The following is a 23244-nucleotide window of genomic DNA, read 5'->3' as shown; positions in this document are numbered from 1 at the left end:
CGACATCTATATCTGTAAATATTGTATAGACAAAAGGTTAATGAGATGCAAACATTGATTCTAATTAACTGAATGTTATCTACATAGATATACATATATCATTAGTCTCCAAGCTTTATAGCTTCATTACATATAGATTATATTAACACAAAATACAGGCAATATACAATAATAGATATACATATATCATTAGTCTCCAAGCTTTATAGCTTCATTACATATAGATTATATTAACACAAAACAGAGGCAATATACAATAATAAAATATAACAAAAAATCTGTTAGTTATACCTGTATGCTTGATAAAGACGAGGGTATTGTAGTAGAGTAAAATACCTACAAACCCACAACTAAATTTTAATTAGAAAAATACTATTTTACACGTTTAATTAGAAGTAAGTTGTGGGTTTGTAGGTATTTTACTCTACAACAATATCCTTGTGTTAATATGTTCAATTACTAAATGCCAATCAAAGAAGATTCCACAATTGGTTAATGAAATAATTAAAGATTGCATTTCATTCCAATCAAAGATGAATTATGTAAGATTTAGCTAAAGAGCTGACCATTCTTGCTTTAATACATGTGTAGTTCAAAAATAGATCATGCAAATTGAATATATTGAAAATTTCATTCAAATTTTTTTATTCTGAGCAAAGTTATCACTGCATAGATTGTGTATTATCATAGCAACAGTACTTGTTAATCAAGACTAAGTCTCAATTCACCATTTTTAAATTAAATCATTAAATGGCCACCATGTTTCAATCCATTTAAATCTCTGCCATCTGATGTTCTAGAGAGCTGATTATAGGCTTGCCGTGTGAATAAATGTCTAAATAATAGTTTATATAACATTTGAAGCTAAAATAAAGAACTGTAATCACCAGTTTAAATTTTAAAAGATTTATAGAAACAATTTCCTGTTAATAAGTAAATAGATATCCTAAAATACAACTATCAAAAATGTAAGGGAGGTAGAATTTCTACTCTCAGTCCATACTAACTTTAATTCGTCATTGTTTGGTTAGATCAATAAACTCACAAGCGAGAATGAATCTAGTGTGGTCTGAGAGAAAGTTTGAGATTTTTCAACCTATCCTGCCAACAGGGTTAACAAAACAAGTGAGGCTAGTCATTCAGATGGTACAATAAATGGAGGTACATGTAACTTGTACAAATAGGTAGCGTATCTAAAATACACTTAGCAGTTACGATTATAAGTTTACATAAACTATTTAGACATGATAGGTAGCGAACCTAAAAGACACTTACATGTAGCAGTTATGATAAACGGAGGTAACTTGTACAAATTTATAGTGTACAGACACTTAGCAGTTGGTATTTAAAAATTGTAGGTGGAAACTGCTGCCCTGGCAAAATTCACCTCTCAAAATGAGTAAAAAGTCGAGAATTTAATCCCCATTTCATTTTATTACTGTACATGTAGATACATCTATACTGAATTTAAGGAAAGTAAGGGGGGTTTGGATGGCTGAATGGTTAGCGTGCGCGCGCTGTATCATAAAGTCTGTCATTGAGTCAACTGGCGTGGTTTCGATTCCCCAGTTGTACGTGACAAGGAGTAGGGTCGCCTGTCCAATCTCGTGGGTTTTCTCTGGATCTTCTGGTTTCCTCCAACTGCTAAAGACCCCTACACGCAAGCGTATTATTGAAATAAAATTGAACTATGTGTTAGTCCCAAAATGACCTAGTTTGTGTTGAGTGGATATTAAACTCTCTCTCTCTCTCTCTCTTAAAGAAGTTAAAAGGATAATTTTATCTTATAATCAAGTTACCGAGGACAATCTCGAGTGTAGTGAAATATTTAAAATGTTATAGGTTACTTGTGAATGTAAAGTTATGTCAACATGGTTTATACTACGTCTTGTTACATGGGGTATAAATCGTTAATGTCAACTATTATACACTCTATAAGTCTTATACCTTGTTTGATTTTCACACATACTAATACTCTTATATATCTTCACCTTTCACCTTAAAGGGACCAAATCATTATAGTTTAGGTGTGGTTTTATCTTTAAAGGGACCATATCATTAAGGATTACATGTGCTTTTATCTTCCTTAGCCACGGTGGCTAAGTGGGTAAGATGCTGGCTGGCTAGCCTGGAGGTCTGGTGTTCGATCCCTGCATTGGCCGAGAAAGTTCATCAGGATATTCCGACGTGGTTGCCTCTTGTCAGTGGTGCAGGATGAAGGGCCTTACAAGGACAGCTATCTAGTCTTTCGGATGATACGATAAACCAAGGTCCTGTGTATACATTGGCGTACATGTAAAAGTTCCCTTGGTTGTTGGAATTCAGTATAAGAGTAGACCATAGTGCCGCTACCCGGGCAAAATTTCCCTTATAGCACACTGTATGGCGTATGCCGGTCTTCATTAGCCCTGTCGGAGCAGAACAGTAGGACGTTAAACTCCTTTTCATTTCACTTCCTTAGGGACAAAATCATTAAGGTGTAGGTGTGGTTTTATCTTTCTTAAAGATATGAATTTGAATATTTTAATGTGTCAATCTTTTGTCCCCAAATATTAACATGTACATGTATGCATAGCTATACATGTATGTTATTGTCATCTCTGGCTTTTTATCATTACACAGGTGATTACAGGTTTTTAAAACATTAAATTTGGAACAACCTATAAAAACAGCAACAACTGAGATAATGAAGATGGATGTATAACATGCAGTGTGCTGTGAAGAAAATCGATCATTATTACCCAGTGTTTATTATTCATTGAATAGGGTTCTTATACAAGCACACCATTTGTCCCATCCGAATGACTCAATGCTATTTCCTTGCCAGACTCTCTGTACTGCAAAATTGACCAAGGGAATCCAGGCTGTGAAATGCCAAGCGACTTTCCAAGTCAACACTTATTAGTAAGCCAATGCGAGTCTTACTAGACCACTGTGGCTCTATGGGAGATACATGTACTTACACCCACCTCCATGCGAGGGGGGTTGGATGGCTGAATGGTTAGCGTGCGCGCGCTGTATCATAAAGTCTGTCTTTGAGTCGACTGGCGTGGTTTCGAATCCCCGGTTGTACGTGGCAAGGAGTAGGGTCGCCTGTCCAACCTCGTGGGTTTTCTCCGGGTCCTCCGGTTTCCTCCCACTGCTAAAGACCCCTACGCGCAAGCGAATTATGTAAATAAAATTAAAACCATATGTTAGTCCCGAAATGACCTAGTTTGTGTCGAGTGGACGTTAAACCCCATTTCTCTCTCTCTCTTTCCTCCATGTGAACTTGCCTTTCCAGTAAACTTGTACAGCACCAGTAAAATTAGAATGACCCATTCTGTTTTAATTTTGCCATGTCTACTCAGGGGCTAAGTGAGAGGGACGCAATGATGAGTTTTTGCACCCCCTTTAGTTTTTGCCGCACCTCGCAAATAGCAAAAAATCACACAGTTTCAACATGGTTGTCAACATAATCATAATGCAACCAGTGTCAAACATATACTGTGGATCAGTTATGCTACAAATCGACTCTAGCATGTTCCACACAGCCCAATATTACTCCCGTGCCCCCCCCCCACCTTCCCCCCGCACACACTTATAAATAATGTGTTTGGCGTGAAGGAGGGGCGCGGACAGGGTTACCACATGCCTGCTATATCATGTTACATGTGTAACATTGTCTTGTCAAAAATTTAATGAATGAACCAAATAAATTTACAACACCTGCTACACTACGGTATAATGATGATTCCGTAAAAAAAACCCTTAAAACAGGAAATAAATAAATAAATAAACAAGTTTAATGTAACCTACTTCTGATCGCATTAATTTTAAAAGGCTTAATTTCTTGTATATAGTATTACAGATTTATACGTTTTAACCTGACCTTAACCTTTGATGTGAATGACCTTTGATGTGAATGACCTTTAACCTCTGTTTAATGAAGGTGTTATATATAAATTATGTAATAGATAACACAATAGATGATTAGACAACCTGAATGGTAATGAAGAAAGGTTGTGAAATTACCTGGAAGAATGCTCTTGAGACAAGGAGAGTATATTGACCCTATTGTAAGGGGTCGCCATTTATAAGTAGACCCTATTTGTACTCACTAGAGCTCAATTATATAGGTAAATATTTGTGGAGAATGGAATTTTGACAAAGTTGACTCTTGACACCATTTCTCAGTCCTATTTCATCCTGTTAATAAATACTTGTGTATATACTATGCAGTTGTGTAATAAAGCATTATTATGATTTAAAGATACAGATACCATTAATTAAAACTACACTATTTTATGTTTCTGGGTTACACAATTGAATTGTATATTCTTCTTGTGCATTAATCAATCAGTGAATTATATATTATTAAGACACATAAGAATGTCAGTGTGAAATTAGCAGAAATCAATGTAAACTTCAAATGGCCTTAAATAAAGTTGTAATTAATCAATTTTAATTATTTTTTGGATCAATATGTTTTTAATAAATATATTTTTGATTGTATATGAAATGAAAAGTAATGGGGGTTATATAACATCTGCACCGAAAGGGCTGAAGCGATGGACACATTAGCCGAATCGGCGTTTCGACCAAATCAATCGGCGACCATGTCTTCAAACAATCACATGACTTCTCGGTATGATTGGATGATGAGTGGTGATTGGCTAATGAGTGAATGCTTTGACGAAGCAGACACACAAGGCGAATATAATTTGGCCAAATTTTCAAACATGTTTGATTTGGGCTAATCATTCGGCCGAATGACAGTGGACACACTGGGCGAATTCCAACACCGATTGATTCAGCTGAACGATTCGGCCACTGCTTTATAAATATTATGGCAATTGTATGTGCTCTTAACTCGTTTATTTCACCTGTATTTTGGCATCTTTGAGCTTTAACGATACGATAACGATATCTTCTACGGGCTGAGGGATCATGTTAACACTATCTGAATAATGTCATGGTGTTCAGTTACAAAATCCCCAAACTTTTGTGTTGATTTGTCATTGACCATAAAATGTTATAGACATAAAGACAATTGATAAGGAAATGAAATGAAATGAAATGAGGTTTAACGTCCTACTGTTCTGCTTCGATCTGGGCTAACTGAAGACGGGCATACGCCATACAGTGTGCTATGAGAGAAATTTTGCCCAGACAGCGGCACTACGGCCTACTCTTATATTGAATTCCAACTGTCAATGGATCTTTTACGTGCACACCAATGTGTACACGGGACCTCGATTTTTTGTTCCATCCGAATGACTAGACAGCTCTCCTTGTCAGGCCCTTCGTCCTCCATCCTGCCAATTGATAAGAAATACAATTACTGATTTATTATACATAAATGATTTTATTCAATATAAATGATCTCTGTGTCTTCAATAGCAAATTGTCAAACATTAGTGTCCAGTTGTTCGGATGGGACAAAAAAAAACTGAGGTTCTGTGTCCACATTAGCGTGTACATAAAAGAACCTCTGACCATTGGAATTCAATATAAGAGTAGGCCATAGTACCACTGTCCGTGCAAAATTTTTCTCATAGCACACTGTATGGCGTATACCCGTCTTCATTAGTCCAGTCGGAGCAGAACAGTAGGATGTTAAACACTCCATGGCGTGGACGTTAAAGAAACCCCTCACAACTGGAATTTGAAATAAGGGAATTGTCTAGGAATATATCCCTTAAAGCTGATGATGAGAAGTACATGTGGTACATGTACGTTAATCACATTTAAAGGAACTAAATCGCTAATATTTGAGGGAGAGAGAGAGAGAGAGATGGTTAATTTTATTTCAATAATTTGCTTGCACGTAGGGGTCTTTAGCAGTTAGCAGTGGGAGGAACCGGAGGACCCGGAGAAAACCCACGAGGTTGGGTAGGCGACCCTAATCCTTGTCATGTACACCCAGGGATTCGAAACCACGCCAGTTGACTCAATGACAGGCCTTATGATCTAATATTTGGGACCTAGAAATTGACACAAGGGTTAGGGTTAGAAATTGACACAAATATGTCGCAACGCATATAATAATGTAATATGAATATAAAATGATTTACATTCAATCGTTTCTGTTTTTACTCTAATTTCAAATCAGGTATGTTCAGCGAAATACTGTACGCCAGAAGTCTCAATCGAATGGCAACCTGTAGAGACTGGTTATTCCAGTCTACATTGATATTATTTATTGTGCATGCTCTCCAGATAAGAATATGTGGTCACCATTTGACATGACTTGTAAAATATGTCTAGCCCCGTTCTTTGAGTCCCTTGTTACATATTGGATATGAGAAGCCCATCTTTTCCCAGTAAGATCACAGCATCAATGTTGATTTAAATTGACAAATAATTTGTGTTTTCAATGTCGAATACATCAATTTGATTAAAACACAGATCCTATTTCGTTTCGTTTTTTATATCAAAATTTCGTTTTACTGGTCTGTACTACACTAGGATCTGGAAGTGCTGTTATACAACCTGCTCTCTGGATGGTGTGAGGGATTAGCCAATGAAACAATCTGTTACGGCTACATGTACTTCTTGGCATGCTTTACATGGAACTGTGGGTAAACCACTAGAAACATCAACGCTGATTGATTAATCAATGTCTGACGTCATAGAGTCAAAAGCCACTCGTATGATCCCTGACACGACCTTCCAGTACAACTTGTCAGATCTCCATGTAGTGTAGGCCATCGAAAGTATAAATAAACGAAACAAAAGATAGATCTGTATTTTAATAGATTGACGTAGACTTTGGATGATATTGCGTTAGAGACTTAGCTACTTTGATTTCTCTCAAAGTAATAAAATGCTATTTTTTTTTTTTTCAGGTGTGGTGTTTTTTCTACACATTCTACAAAATGCAGCATCATTAACCACTACCACTACTTCAACTAAAAATATAGCTTATTTTAATCATACATCACAACTTATCCTGCCAGATACGTGGAGTTTACGTTCATTTACTCAATTATCATTCCGTACTTGCTCCCCAAACGGAGGACTATTATCGCAACAAGTTAACACGGAATTCATCAATCTAAGACTGGATAATGGATCTATAGTGCTATCGTGGAATGTTGCGAACAATACAGCAACATTTCGTGTTATGGGAGTATTCAATAATAATATGTGGTATATCGTGGGTTTACGTTTTTATCTCGGTAACGTGAATTTAACGGTAGCTCGGGGTCAGACGTTGTTGTATAATCGTGTTGTAGCGAGTATGACGTCATCATTACATCAGTATTTATTTTCAAATGAATTAAATAGCGGTCAATTAGAGGTGGGGAAGGATTTTGTCGGGTGTATTTATCAGGGACCCGGAGTAAACTTTAATCAACCAGGAATTATTGAAAGCGGAGTGATATGGAATAATTGTCTATTAGCATCAAGACCTGGATGCTCATTAGGTAAGTACGATGATGTTGTTTCATCTTTTGTTTTGTGTTTTAAAAGTGAATAGTGAGTTCATTCTATAAATCAGACCTTAAAACATAATACAGCAGAACTGCCAATCATGTTGGGGGAGTAGGGTCATGGCCGACTGGATAGCATGTGCTTTTTGTATCATAAAGTCTGTCATTGAGTCAACTGGCAGGGTTTCGATTCCCCGGTTGTAAGTGACAATGAGTAGGGTCGCCTGTCCAATCTTGTGGGTTTTCTCTGGGTCCTCTGGTTTCCTCCTACTGGTAAAGACCCTATGATGTTACCCAATCAGCATTGATGTTTCTAGTGGGTTACCCACAGTTCTATGTACCTCACGCCAAAAACTCGCAGACCGCTTCATTGGCTAATCCCTCACATCACCCAGAACGTGGGTTATACAACAACTCTTCCAGATCCTAGTGTAGTAAAGACAAGTAAAACAAAATTTTGAACTATAAAAAACGATCTGTGTTTTAATCAGATTGAATTGAAGTCATTTATGGTAAAAGATATTAAAGGAATGTCAAGATTAACAGATCTGCTGTAGGCTATGAATGTTCCATTTGGGTATTATAGTGACAAAGAGTTCACTGTTTTTGTTATTGTGTCATACAAACATGAAAAACATGGTTCTCCTGTCTGAATACTAAAGGGACATAACTCTTCAGATATTCCTAAACACTTAACTTATACAATAAACTTAAAAAATGTTTCATTTAAATTCTGGGAGCCTTTTAATCAGTAAAATTAATATACCTATTAATGTACATTTGTAAAATGAAAAATATTAGAACAGTCACAAATATTCTTTTGTTTTTAAACCTTTGAAGACTAAAGGGGCATAACTCTTACAATTTCAGACCACTGTTGACTCTATTCTTGTCTCTTTGCCCTGCTCCAACTTACTTGTAAATGTATTTCCAAATTCTTCATTGCAATGTCTTGATCTAAAGTAGTATATCATTAAATATGTAACTATCCACCGTAGTATATATCAGAGTAACCAATCTTTTAGCTCTGTTATCCTTCTGAATCTACCCATGAATATTTACAAAACTTGGCAGAAATTGTTAATTGAGGCCAGGTCTGGCCAGGTCTCATTTTTAGACATATTTCTTCTCAATGAAAACAATTGACAGATTATACACCATTACATGACAGGGAGCCACGATGACTCAGTGAGTAGGACGTTGGCTCGCTAACCTGGAGGTCACAGCTTCAATCCCTGCATGTGACCAAGAAAGTTCATCAGAATTCTCTGGCGTGGTTCCTCCTTGTCAGTGGCGCATGACTGAGGGCCTAACAAGGGACCACGTATAGTCGTATGGATGGGACAAAATACCGAGGTCCCGTTTACACATTGGCGTGCACGCTAAAGATCCATTGGTAGTTGGAATTCGATATAAGAGTAGGCCATAGCATTGCTGTCCGGTCAAAATTTCCCTCATAGCACACTCTATGGCGTATGCCCGTCTTCATTACATGACAGATTTATTTGGCCTTATGTTGAACAGACAAATAAGTCAATATCAATACTGCTGCACTTTTGGATCTTTAATGTTCACGTTGCCTTCAATTCCGTGACTAAAAATATAAATACAGTTCATGTTCAGTTTCTATCTTTTATTGCATAAAACTCGTAGTGTTAGTCACAAATCTTCCTCGTTCTCAAATAAGTAAATGGCTGATATATGACAGGCAGTGTGAGTTCTGCCCAATGCTATCCCCCCACTCTGTTTCATAGCACCCACACCCCAATTGGTTTACGTCATAGACTGACCACAGTCCCAGATTCTAAATATGGAATAAAAATACTCCATACCTTGCACTCTGGGAGGGACTTACATGTACATGTATTACTAAATTTGATCAACAGATACATTGCATTCCTGACCATTTGTTTATTATACCTTTAGTTCAATTCATGTATCATATTAATATGACAGATTTCCGTTGTTTCACCTGTTGTTTTGCGTGTGTATGAATCTATAAACAATAATTAGTCAAAGCCATAATATTATTACAATAGAAGATTATCAAATATAATTAAATTGGCCACCAAAGTCACTAAAACCTTGAAAATACTCTACAAGAGACAGTTTTTGATTATTTTGTTCCTGGGCGTGTTTGGTTAGTCCTAAAGAGCAACCCTATCAAAATACAGAGTCATAGGTTAAATTTTTGCCTTACTGCCCTTTTAACTGAAACATTTTACGTTTTTTTTTAAAGCCTGAATAAGATTGTTTATTTAATCCAAGTGAGGAACCGTATTGAAATTCAGAGTTGTGTTAATTTGGAGTAAAAGAAGGTTGATGATATGCACATAGAGTTATTGGCTGTTTTATGTATGTCCGAATATTATGATATATCCATTAGTGAATTCTGTACATTTAAATTTTGGGGTTCAGAATATTAAAGGAAGTCAGTTTGTTTACTTGTTTTAGTTTCAGTTTTGGCTTAAAACTTTCATTTTCTGAAAATAAAATTAGTAACATCTCAACACTGACACTAACTGTGGACATAATATTTGAAGTATAGACAGAAAATCTTGTGTCCTTTTCCTTCTGGGGGGTTGAATGGCCGAATGGTTAGCAGATGCGCTCTGTATCATAAGGTCTGTTATTGAGTCAACTTGCCGTGGTTTCGATTCCCCGGTTGTACATGACAAGGAGTAGGGTTGCCAGTCCAACCTCGTGGGTTTTCTCTAGGTCCTCCTGTTTCCTCCCACTGCTTAAGACCCCGACACGCATGCCAATTATTGAAATAAAATTGAACCATATGTTAGTCCCGAAATGATCTAGTTTTTGTCGAGTGGACGTTAAACCCCATTTCTCTCTCTATGTATATCTCCTTTTCCTTGTGAACCTTTCCATCGGTCACTCACCTTTATTTTATCCATCTTGTTGCCAACAGTAGCCATGTTTTCCTTGTGATTATATAGTTCTGGTATTTCATTGGTTACAGTATTAACAAGAAAACTCAATCATTTAGTAGGATGGTTTGTTTATTGTTTACAGTTATTGACTTGATGTCCATCCATCATTCATACTGTCATATGTCACAAACCATTAGTCTACTTATTGTAGTCTATAAACATCATAATATATGTCATGTATTCATCTTATTATTGTTGTTATATTATTTTCTATCTGAAATATTCAGTTTCCATATTTAACAGTCAGGAGAGATTGAGGGAGAGAGGGAGAGGGAGGGAGGGAGGGAGGGAGAGAGAGAGAGAGAGAGAGAGAGAGAGAGAGAGAGAGAGAGATAGGTTTCACGGCCACTCGACACAAACCAGGTGATTTTGGGACTAACATATGGTTTGATTTAATTTCAATAATTTGTTTGTGCGTAGGGATCTTTAGCAGTGGGAGAAAACCTACAAGGTTGGACAGGCGACCCTACTCCTTGTCACGTACAACCAGGGAATTGAAACCAAGTCATTTGACTCAATGACAGACCTTATGATACAGTGCACACACTAACCATTCGGGCCCCCCAACCCTCCCCCCCCCCCCAAAAGTCTGATATAAATATGATATTTAATTCATCTCATGATATGTAAAGGATTTGATTTTCAATAAGTTTAAACCTGAAGTTTTAAAACAAATTGAAGAGGTCTTAACTCGTTTTTGTGGGCTTGTTGGTTAGTAAAAAAAAAAGATAATTTCAATTTGACGATAGTTACGTCAGGCTTGTTGATTTTAAAGGGGTCAGAACTATTTTTTGTGGGCTTGTTGGTTAGTAAAAAATAAAAGAGGCCTTAAATCTTTGTTGATCGTTAATGATATGTTCGATTTGACGATAGTTTGTAGGGCTTGTTGAAATTTGAATTATCACCTAAACCATCACTGAGATATATTAAGCATTTAAATTTCTTGATGTACCAATGTTTTAATAATTCTATAATGAAACCCTTATAGCCCTGAGACTAAAACCAACCCTGTCCAACCTCGTGGCTTTTCTCCGGGTTCTCCGGTTTCCTCCCACTGCTAAAGACCCCTACGCACAAGCGAATTATTGAAATAAAATTGAACCATATGTTAGTCCCGAAATGACCTAGTTTGTGTCGAGTGGACGTTAAACCCCATTTCTCTCTCTCTCTTTCTACATGTATTTCTCTCTCTAAAACCAACCTGTCAAAATTATGTAATATAACTTAAACATTGAGACAGCATATTACTGGATTGGAATATATCACACGTGTACATCAAAGAAGCCATTTTATAATTAACATTTCATTACTGTCATTACACCTTTTAATTAGCATTAATTACAGGTAGCTTCCTAATTGAGTTATGTGTAAATGTTTTTATAACACCTTTCAGGTAAGCCCTACAAAATTAATGGTCCGTTACATTCAAAATGTTAAAATATATTGACACATTGATTTTATATTTGATAAAAACTCCTAGAGTTTATAACAAAAAACCTTTTTTTATGTATTTACAAAAAACTCCTTTTTTATATATTTACAAAAAACTCCTTTTTTATATATTTACAAAAAACTCCTTTTTTATATATTTACAAAAAATTTCTTTTATATATACCGGTATATACAAAAGAATCTTTTTTATATATATATTTACAAAACAATCGTTTTTTATATATATTTACAAAGAAATCTTTTTTTATATATATTTACAAAAAAATCTTTTTTTCTTCTTCGCAAAAACTTTTTTTTTTATCTTCACAAAAACTTTTTTTTTTTTATCCTCACAAAAACTGATTGGCTATATATTTTACAAAAAAACTTTTTGTCTTATATTTACAAAAACTCATTGATTATATATTTTAAAAAAAACCTCATTGATTTTATATTTTTACAAAAACTTGTTGATTAATATTTACAAAAAATCATGGGTTTTCTTAATTCCTTTAGAAACTGTCTCTGATGGAACGACTCCACTAGTTTATAAAAGGTCATGAATTTTATAGTTTATAAAAGGTCATGGATTTCATAGTTTATAAATACTCATTGATTACATATTTCATATATTTAAGCTAATTCGATACATTATTGTAGGCCTATCCCCCCCCCCCACCCACCCAAACCTGCCAACCATCCTTAATGACAAAAAGATATAATACAGATAAGCCTATGTGAGCATACTGAAAATAATTTGTTTAGTTACAGACAGTTAGGTAATTAGAAGAAAGCAAGGATAACATTGCTTACTTTATGATTATTGTAGGTTTCTTAGTTAAGTCAGGATAAACAATGAAAATAGTAGTCTATTGTTCTATAGAATACAAACCAGGCAGAACAACTTAACCTAATTAAATAATTCTACAGTAAACTTTTACTTTATTCATGTTTGTTGTTCCACGTTTTGTTTTTTAAAGGGATAGTATCCCTTAATCAAATATTATTTTAGTTTCCTATAAACGTAATCTATTACACAACTTACCGAGGTAAAGTCACAACGTAGTAAGCAATTAGCTGTCTTTAAAGGCCCAATATTACAGAATAAAAAGGAAGGTTGGATGGCTGAATGGTTATAAGATCTGTCATTGAGTCAACTGGCATGGTTTTGATTCCCCGATTGCACGTGACAAGGAGTAGAGTCGCTTGTCTAACCTCATGGGTTTTCTAGGGTCCTACAGTCTCCCTCACAGATAAAGCGAATTATTGAAATAAAATTGAACGAAATGTTAGTCCCAAAATAACCTAGTTTGTGTCGAGTGGACGTTAAACCCCATTTCTCTCTCTCTCACAGAATAAAAAGAAAATTTTGGCTTACAAAATATGTAGGTTATGCAATAAAAAGTAATCTTACCAAATGGCATATTGATCCAAAAAATGAAGGGCATCTAAAATCACACAGTAATTTATATGTTTATTGTAATCATCTGTAAATCTATGAGATAATGCCTCAATGTCGATGAACATCAAGGCCAAAATGGTATCTAACCTATGTTGTAGGCTTTAATCAGCCTTATTTACTATCTGTTGTTAAATATAGGTACAGAACCTGTTTATTGACTTTCTTGCACTTTGTGGATCCGAAAATCAGCAACAAAGAATGAATATGCCCCCAAATTAAAGATTATTTTTCTTTCAAAATTGTCCACAACTTCAATCATTGCCTATCTTTTAATTTAAAAGCTGTTGCACAAAAATTCAATCAGGGTAGGCAATAAGATGAAGGTTTTGATATTTGACTCATTTTCCATCATGAAAATAAGGAATGTTTTTCAAATTTTATCAATGAATCTCACTTTATAAATAGGCCTCTTTAACCCCAGTCTCCATTAGTCTAACTGAAAAGGTGAACGCTTGTATTATCTGTGATGGAGAGTGAGACAAGGATAGCTATTGGCTGTAACTAGAATCCTATTGTTTATTTCACCAGTGTATTGACATTACAGGTTGACTGTTCGAAACAACGACAGTTAGAAACTTGTTAATTTTCACTAGTTTACTGGTAACTTTGATATGGGGGAAAGCATCCAGATTTGAAAGAACGTCCCAGTGAGCATGGTTGAGTGATTTCCATGTGTGTAAGAGGTCAAGCCTAGAATATTATTTGAAGGAGAGGTGTACCTTGATAATGATTGAACCACTAACATTTCTTGGCTTCCCGGTTGATTGATGACACCGTCCTCGATTGATCATTGATTGAGTAAAATGGTGAGAATGATTGAAATGTTCCTGAATGTGGGTAGACTAAACTCAATTATCTAATCAAGTTGGACCAATTAAGATTGTTGGAAGCCTAGCTATATATTAACAGTGTGTCAGGATCAACTTGATTGCATAATAAGCCTTACTAGCTTTTAAGTAGCCCAAGTGTTATATGTGGGGTGTTATTCTCTTGTTGTGGGCCAGTTGCACCTTTAGGTTGTTTTCTTATTAGTCATACCTGTAGGCTGACACAGGTTAAATGTGGATTTAGACTAGTTATTTGAAGTTATTGAATTCTGTGTGTGTGGATGTGTAGTTAAACAGTTTATTGGATAGAATATTTATACCTGTGCAGTCTTGTCCTGGTTTACCTGTGATCGTTAAATCGACTTTAGGCTTCTATTATTATCGTGTTCTACACAAAGGGATATAATAAGGGTGTACCTGTAGTCCCACATTCTCATAAAATCCTTTTTTTTGGGCTTTGTTACCTGATAATTGTAGAGAATGTTAAATATATAGGTAGCGTACATGAGAATTGAGTGCAACATTTGATTTAAGCTGGATTTTAATTGTGTTGAAATATATCCTTCTCTTGCCACAAGTTTGTAAACACGATTATTTAAATAGATGTACAAGATATACTGAATTCTACAGTCATTCAGTTCATCATCATCATCCTAGTCGAGAAAATTCACAGAAATTTGTAAACGTAAAGAAATTAAAGTTTCAAGCAATTGATTTATTGTTAATTAGCGTTCTTTTAAAAAAAATTATTAAAAAAGCTTATTATTACTGGATATTAAATTAACATTGTTCGTTGAGAATTTTATATATAAATTTAAAGAGGATATGAAAGTACATTGGGCCTAGTTAGTGAGAATAAGTTTGTGATTAGTGATTTGACTGTGTTATTCATTCATACCAGGAATAAGGAATAACGATAATCTATTATAGTTTATACCAGGAATAAGGAATACGGATAGTCTATAGTTCGAACGGATATAATATGTGTTAATATTTCGTAAACATTTGGATCAACAACAATGAAGTTTAACGTTGTTTTTATCATCATACAGATTTCTGTCCGATTCATCGTTGCTCAAACAACAGACGGTAAGTTTAAACACTGATTATTCTACTTCCTGTTTACAGGTATTTTGTTTTGGCGGCCATCAAAGGCATTCTCCCAGCTAGGTCCATGTTGTTTTTCCATTGTTTTAGAATCTGAATTAATGTTGTTTGTGATGGTATACAATCCATAAGTCTGATAAATGAAATAGTTCTCACGTTAAATCATATTTTAAGAGAAAAAAAAATTCAACGATTGATTGTGAACGATATTTATATTCAATTCTGGCCTGTAATTTCCTTTTGAAACTAACTTCATATCAAAATGGCATTTATTGATCACAATACGACAAATAATGGCATATTTCACATCATCTGTTTGATGTCTGGGAAATACAATCCATATTTATCAAAACTTGTATTTATATTTACTATCGATCCATTAACTCAATAAACAGTTCTTCACGTTTATAAAATCGTGCGGGAGCCATAAAAAGCTCTTGCCGATTTCAAAAATGAGAAAACAGCTCCCGTACAAAACTCTTCTTAATTCTACATTTTCTTGAATTAAGGAGAGCCAAATTGTATTTATGTTGTAGTCTTGTTTAATATTTCGTGAATATGTTTCGGGAATATGGTAGCGTCAGAATTATCATCATAGAAACTGATTGTCCAAACGTATGTAGTTTAAAAATAAACCAAAATTGAAAGTAGTTTATTTTAAACATTTTAAAATGTCTCTTACAACAATAAGTATGATTTTAGTGTCAGACAGGATTTTATCACCAATTTTCTTAACAGTAATCTGTCTGTGAGGGACGCATGTTTTATAAATAACAAACTTTGGGAGTTTCTACCCACATCTTAAAGAACTCGACATGTACATGTATGTGCAAGCAATTTATTGAAAAATAAAATTGTATCATATGTTAGTCCCAAAATGACCAGGTTTGTGTCGAGTGGGTGTTAACCCCCCCCCCTCTCTCTCTCTCTTTTATAAATAAAGATTTTTTTATTGAGAGTTTGATAAAATGGTGTTTTGATAAACATGTGAAAGTGAAAATAATTGTTTTTTTATATCGAACAAATCGATATAGACCTATATATGTCCATGTATATTTCAGTGTGAGTAAAAACATATTCAGTAAATCAATATCACCTAAAATATATTAAACGTGATCGATTTAAAGATGTATTCCTTTGGGAATAATCAAATCTAAATTGTATTTCAAATGAACAGCAAAAATGAAATTAACGGTATAGATTCAAACTTGCGTGTACAAGCCCAAGATAAACAAATAATTTATCACAAACTGCAATTTTGCCATTGCTATTTTGAGAAGTGTTAACAAGTCATAATATGTAATATGTGCCCCTTGAGAGCGTCCCTTGAGGGTGAGAGAGAGACAGAGCCGGGGAATCAAAGCCACTCCAGTTGACTCAATGTGTGCATGTGCTAACCATTCGGCCATCCAACCCCCCAACCCCCCCGCCCCTTGAAGTAGTGTATAAGATCCATTACTTTGAATTCAGTTTAAAATGGCTGATGTTTATTCCCTTAAAGAAAAGGATTTATAGTTTTAATATACCAGTAGTCATAGACGCTGGCCATGGGTTGTTTTGGATTTCTTTTCGATACCTTGTTTTTATTGTTTGTTTAAAAAACAGTAAATGAAATTGTTTTTTATATGAAGGAATAAGGTGTTAAAAGATTGACGGAACATTTTGCCATTTCCCACTACATCCTAAATGGCATAGATATTTATTAATCATACATGTATATTATACAAGAGCTAAATCTGCTTAATGCAGGTCTTTCTTTAGGCCTGAAATGTTATCTAAATTATTAATTAGACATTAATTAACTTATCCAGACCATAATCAGCTCTCAATGTCATCGCTTAATCCACGATATTTACTGGATTAGGATCCGATCTGATTGCTCAACGCTCATTGATGATTAGATCAAAAAATGGATAATCAAGACTATGTTTTTTATCGTACCAACTTTAGTAATGACGATCAAGGCCAAAATTCAATCACTAAAATCTCGGTTCAGAGTGGTTCAATTTGACTGAAATTTTCACCAAATTCACTTTACATTATCAAGTTTTTAACTATTATAGTGAGAACTGCCAGCTCCCTATCTAATCTCCCATAATGTATCTTTAATCATTTCAAGGCATGTCAATGTAATTACTTTTAAAAATGTGTCATTACTATTTAAACCAAATTCAAGAATTTTGTTTCTGAGAAAATCAAATAAAGGAGAGGTTTCTTTACGTTTTGACTCACAAAATAAACTTAGAATACAAATTAATGATGGGAAAATGGTCTTGGTGTAATTCTGTATAATTAAGTCCTAACAGAGTTTGAGAAAAATTTGAAGATTTTTCCATTGTAAATGTTTAGTTGATGTACATACTGCTCCTTTGTATCTCATTGTATTTGGGGATTAAATTCTTAAAATAGGTAAAGCAGTATTAACTGGTTGAATTGTACAAATTAGTCAAAAGATACAAATTAATACAAGTTATAAATTATTTGATTTGAATAATGTTTGGGCCAAAATGTGTTTTTTTATTTGATTGTGCTTTTAAACCTCTATCTATAATTTTGAAACCTTATTCTTGTATGTAGTGTTACAAGTAATTATAAGCTAGATTTAAAGGGGCATTATGGGTTTTCTCTGATTCCTCTCACTGCTAAAGACCCCTACGCTCAAGTGAATTATTGAAAAAAAATTGAGCGATATGTTAGTCCCGAAATGACCTAGTTTGTGTCAAGTGGATTTTAAATCCCATTTCTCTCCTCTGTCCCTCTCTGTCTCTCTCTCTCTCTCTATATATATATATATATATATATGGGGAGCGCATATACATTTACAGTACATGTAATTTACAATATTCATTTTACTGTTGTATTTATACACTGCTGTAAGTAATCAGCTGAATTTTTTGATAGAAATATGATAAGCCTGTGAATCAATGTATTGTTATATTTGTATGTTCCCGTGGAAACTATCTTAAAGAGAACTCGTCAAAAGCATTTATCTCAGAACATCAATTTTAAAACTTTAGTTTGCACAGAAGGTTCTCGATTATTATCCAAATAAGGTAGTTTTTAAAGATCTGTGATCCTGGGCATTCGTTGAGGAAACTATGTGACTTGTGTGTTAAATGGGAATTCTTCACATTGTTTTTTGTTTAGTTCAGATGTTTTGTTTGATGAATGGAGCTAAAATTTCAATATCTGTAGTTATTTTTCTCTCTACTGCATGTTTGGTTTTCAAAAAATAGTTTTTTTTTAAACCTAAGAAGAATGTTGCACTGTTTAAACAAGAAATAACCACCATACTTGTTCTTAACTTTGTCCAATAAATTGCAATAGTAGATTCAGAGTGCAAGTTAATGTCATACCTGTTAAAGGACAAGTCTGGAGTCTACAGTTTCATCATGTTTATGATAGAACTTGTTAGATAGATTCAAAATATGATATTAATATAAAGATCTCTACTATATGGTATTGCTCTTCAGGGGAATTTTGTTGGAGTATTCTACTTTAGTCAGTAACAAACTGATTTCCTTTTTTTTTAAAAAGGGTATTGATCGAGTGACCAAATGATTAAACGCATTTTCTCTGTCATTAAGTCCAGGGGCATGGCTTCAATCACCTGCATGTAGGGTCGCCTGTCCAACCGTGTGCGTTTTCTCTGGGTCCCCCGCTTACATCCCAATGCTGAAGACCCTTACACACAAACAAGTTATTGAAATACATTTGAACCATATGTTAGTCCCAAAATAACCTGGTATGTGTTGAGTGGAAATTAAACCCCATTTCTTTCTTCTCTCCCTTTTTCTTTATTTACTTCTGGGATCTTAACCTCATGGTTACAGTCATCCATAGTAAAGATTTCAATATTAATTTTATATTTGGAAATTATTTAACAAATTTTATTGTGTATGTAAAATCTGTTGACACCAATATTGTCCTTTAACGTACATGTAGCTACAGATTCTTGAAAACAGAGCAGTATTGTGCTAATTGCTGATCTGTTCAGACTTTTAAATATGGGAAAAGTTTTAGAAACTGTTTAGAGAAATTCAGAAATCATTATTGAAAAATTGGAGGGAATGGCACCACTCTAGAAAGTAAACTTGTTCTTAGCGCTGGCAGATTAGCCTAATCTGTCTCAAATAAAATGGTGAAATGTTCAAATATTATTCCTAACAAATAGAAAGTGGTATTTAAATACCGACTTCTCAGAAAGACGTTATTATGATGGTTGGTATTTAAGTTGGTATATACATTCTATAGTATGGAGGGCGGTGGATGGCCGAATGGTTAACGTGTGCGCGTTGTATCATAAGGTCTGTCATTGAGTCAACTCCTGTGGTTTCGATTCACCGGTTGTACGTGACAAGGAGTAGTGTAGCGTGTCCAACCTCATGGTTTCCTCCCACTACTAAAGACCCCTATGTGCAAGCGATTTAATGAAATAAAATTGAACCATATGTTGGTCCTGAAATGACCTAGTTTGTGTCAAGTGGGCGTTAAACCCCATCTCTCTCTCTCTCTCTCTCTCTCTCTCTCCCCCCCTCTCTCTCTCTCTCTCTCTCTCTCTCTCTCTCTCTCCCCCTCTCTCTCTCTAATGTAATGAATATTTATAGACTGTAATAAACAAGACAGGTCAACTTGTCTTACAGTAATTGTGATCAATACTTATATACATATAAATAGAAGCTGCATTATTTACCTTTACCTATATTACCTTTACCTATATTACCTGTATTACATACATATATGTTCCCACACCCAGATGGATAGTTATAATAAGAAACCTTTTTTTTTTCCTCAACTTAAATTGATTTTATATTGTTAAGACTGGTAGTATATGTATGATTATGATATATTAATACTGTTGTTTTGTTTGTTTTTTTGTCAGTTGTACATGTATATTGTCTAAGAACAGTCAGGTGTATTGTTAGTTTCTAATTGTTTATTGTTGTTTTTTGTCAATTGTTTCAAGTATTAGAAAACAACAATAGACGCATTTGTTCTTAGACATCAGTCATAGTGTTTGAATGGTATTTAGTAATTGAACACATTAAAATAAACACAACAGTTCTATGGATCGACAGTTACGTAATTGTTATCCACAGGTTTCCTCCATTCTGTATAGATTAACGACTGTGATAAGGAAGGAAAGTTTACATATTTCAGTCACACATCAAACAACCATTTCACAGTGCTGTCAATTGAGCTATTGGTTTCAATGTTGTATGATGTACTTTTGTAATGTCATAAAAGTACACTTTGTTAGCTAGGTACATAATACTCATGGAGTTGATTCTCAGAAATTGATTGGTGTCTTTCCAAGCATCCAATGGGAATTTATCCAGAATCATACTTTAACGATCGTTGTCCGAATATGTTTACTTTAGCTTTCGAAATACAAACTAAGTTTTGGTCAGTTGATGGTATTGTTTGATTAGGATGGTATTTTTGATACAAGTTTCGATAGATGACTTGGTCAGGTTTGATTATAGAATCAATGTCCATTTAATTCTATTCTATACTAACATTTTATGTAATTAGAAAATGTACTCTTTCTAAAGTTTCTACCAATGTATATGTTATTACGGTAGATAGCGGGGTTGGATGGCCGTGTTGTATCAAAAGGTCTGTCATTGAGTCAACTGGCGAGGTTTCAATTCCCTGATTGTACGTGTCCAACTTCCTGAGTTTTCTCCGGGTCCTCCGTTTTCCTCCCACTGCTAAAGACCCCTACGCGCAAGCAAATTATTAAAATAAAATTGAACCATATGTTAGTATGTTAGTCCCCCTCTCTCTCTCTCTTTCTCTCTCTCTCTCTCTCTCTCTCTCAGTAGATAAGTTGTAGAGGAGTGATATACTTTATTTAGTTGTATAATCCCTAACCTTTGTACCAATGTTATTATCGTAGATAAGTACAGATAATCCTGGTTAATCAACAAATATAAGTATACACCAGGCAATAGATGACCGTTTATAATACCTTAATTTGTTTATATACTTGATTTGATAGTTTTTTTAATGGTTAACAATGTCTGTTTTTAATGGTAAATTATGTCTGTTTTTTTATAAGATATAATGTCTTCCTATATAACTCATAAAAGGTTGAGAACCACTGGTATAATGTCTTCCTATCTCTATATAACTAATAAAAGGAATAATTATCAGCAATATATTCCGGCTTTAGGACAATTCGTCTCATAACAATTAGTCCCCGGACAATTCGTCTCCAGACAACTCTTGCCTGAGGACAACTTTACCCCCGAGAACAACTTTACCCCCGAGAACAACTTGTCCCCCGAGAACAACTTGTCCCCCGAGAACAACTTGTCCCCCGAGAACAACTTGTCCCCGGACAATTTGTATCAGGACTATTCGTCCCCTAGGGCTTTTCATCCCAGGACAATTCGTCTCCACGGACAATTTGTCCCCAGGACTATTCATCCCCAGGACAATTCATCCCCAGGACTATTCATCCCCTAGGACAATTTGTCTTTAATAAAAGTTCCATTATCAAAAACGGAATTAATCTTTACTTTATATCCTAAAATCTCAGTTTTGATGCTAGTTTTTACATCATGAGGGGACGAATTGTCCCATACCCATATATTCCTACTTTAATCTACTGGAATAAACCAAGACAGTTCATGTTTCATGCCGAAATTGTACTTTGACACAAGACAAAAACAGAAAAATATCCGCAGAAAATATTACTCTGTAAAAGTTCTGGTTACTGATAATACAATGTGAGAATGTCCACCCTGTGAAGAAATCTCTAGAACGTCTTTACTCTAAGCCTTTGCTTATCCTATATGTCGGAACCCTACCAAGATAATCTCACTGTAATGACAAAATTTGAACTTTGACCTCGAACAAGACAAAAACATGCGTTGAACAGTTTGATTAGTAGAAGTAGTGCTGTTGACACAAGACGGTTTTTGTTGAATTTGGTTTTTCACACTAGTTTAAAACACACAGCGGCTATTTTTGTTCCACAGCTTGGCATCGACGAAGACCTTGAATAAGGATCTAAGTCAATATATACCTATAGATTGTAGTAAATATTTCGGTACTGACCTACTTATTGTATGTATATGTATAATATGTGGTTTAATCCCCTCCAAGAATACCTACATGTAGCAGATAATCTCTCTTTTCATCCTCGTAATCACTTTGCCCAAATGCATCTAGTTTATTTTTAATCCAACATGCCTGAGGTTTTAATCCAACATGCCTGACATTTTAATCGAACATGCCCGAGATTTTAATGCTAAAAATAGGTTGGATTGCCGAATGGTCAGCGCGTGTATGTTGTAGGTCTGTTATTGAATCAACTGGTGCCATTTTAATTCCCAGTTTGTAGTGACAAGGAGTAGGGTCGTCTGTTTAACCTCTTGGGTTTTTTCCAGATCCACCGGTTTCCCCCCACTGCTAAACACCCCTACGTCCAAGTAAATTATTGAAATAAAATTGAACCATGTCAGAAGTTCTTCCTGTGAAGTACTATGATATTTGTCGTGGTATAGATAGATATATGTTTAGAATCACAACTGTTGAGAAAGTGTATCTTTGATATATACCAGAGACCAACAATATTTCCACCCAGATTCATTATCACCAGTGTCAAGTTTCTCAGATAAAATTTGAACTGAGAGTTAACAGGAATGTAATTTTAATTAATGTATTAATTGTGTTTGCAGATGTTTGTCCTCTATTTTACATATAAATTAATTGAGGTACATGTATTAATTGTCTTTGCAGATGTTTGTTGTTTTTATTAAATGTAAATTAATTGCTTTAACCTTGTCCTTAGATTCACCCAAACTTTTCAACAACATCAATTCATCAACGCATGTGATTTGGAAAAACAAAATTATAAGTAGGCGGTTGACATATGACAGATATATATTCTCTTCCTGTATCACTGCTAGACCGGGTTTATACAGAACATACATGATATTTGTTGGCCACATTCATGTAGGTTGGGTTCACATGGATAACTTGCAAGCCTGGAAATAAGGCACCTGTCAGAGACAATGTCAGACACAGATTATGGCTTTGTC

The 23244-nt window shown here is 34.7% G+C and overlaps 1 protein-coding gene across 1 annotated transcript in view; it reads left to right on the top strand.

Annotated features, from left to right (window-relative positions):
* LOC126808510 (fibropellin-1) overlaps window positions 1-23244 on the top strand; it is a 48432-nt gene that overhangs the window by 8582 nt on the left and 16606 nt on the right. The window contains exon 2 of the mRNA XM_050533266.2: window positions 6831-7412. Within this exon, the coding sequence (XP_050389223.2) occupies window positions 6831-7412 (582 nt within the window). The remainder of the gene's footprint in view (window positions 1-6830; window positions 7413-23244) is intronic.

This window comes from Patella vulgata, chromosome 1, assembly GCF_932274485.2.
Source record: "Patella vulgata chromosome 1, xgPatVulg1.2, whole genome shotgun sequence".
Classification (NCBI taxonomy): Eukaryota; Metazoa; Mollusca; class Gastropoda; family Patellidae; genus Patella; species Patella vulgata.
The sequence above is the reverse complement of the archived record's forward strand: the minus strand, read 5'-3'. Positions and strand labels throughout refer to the sequence as shown.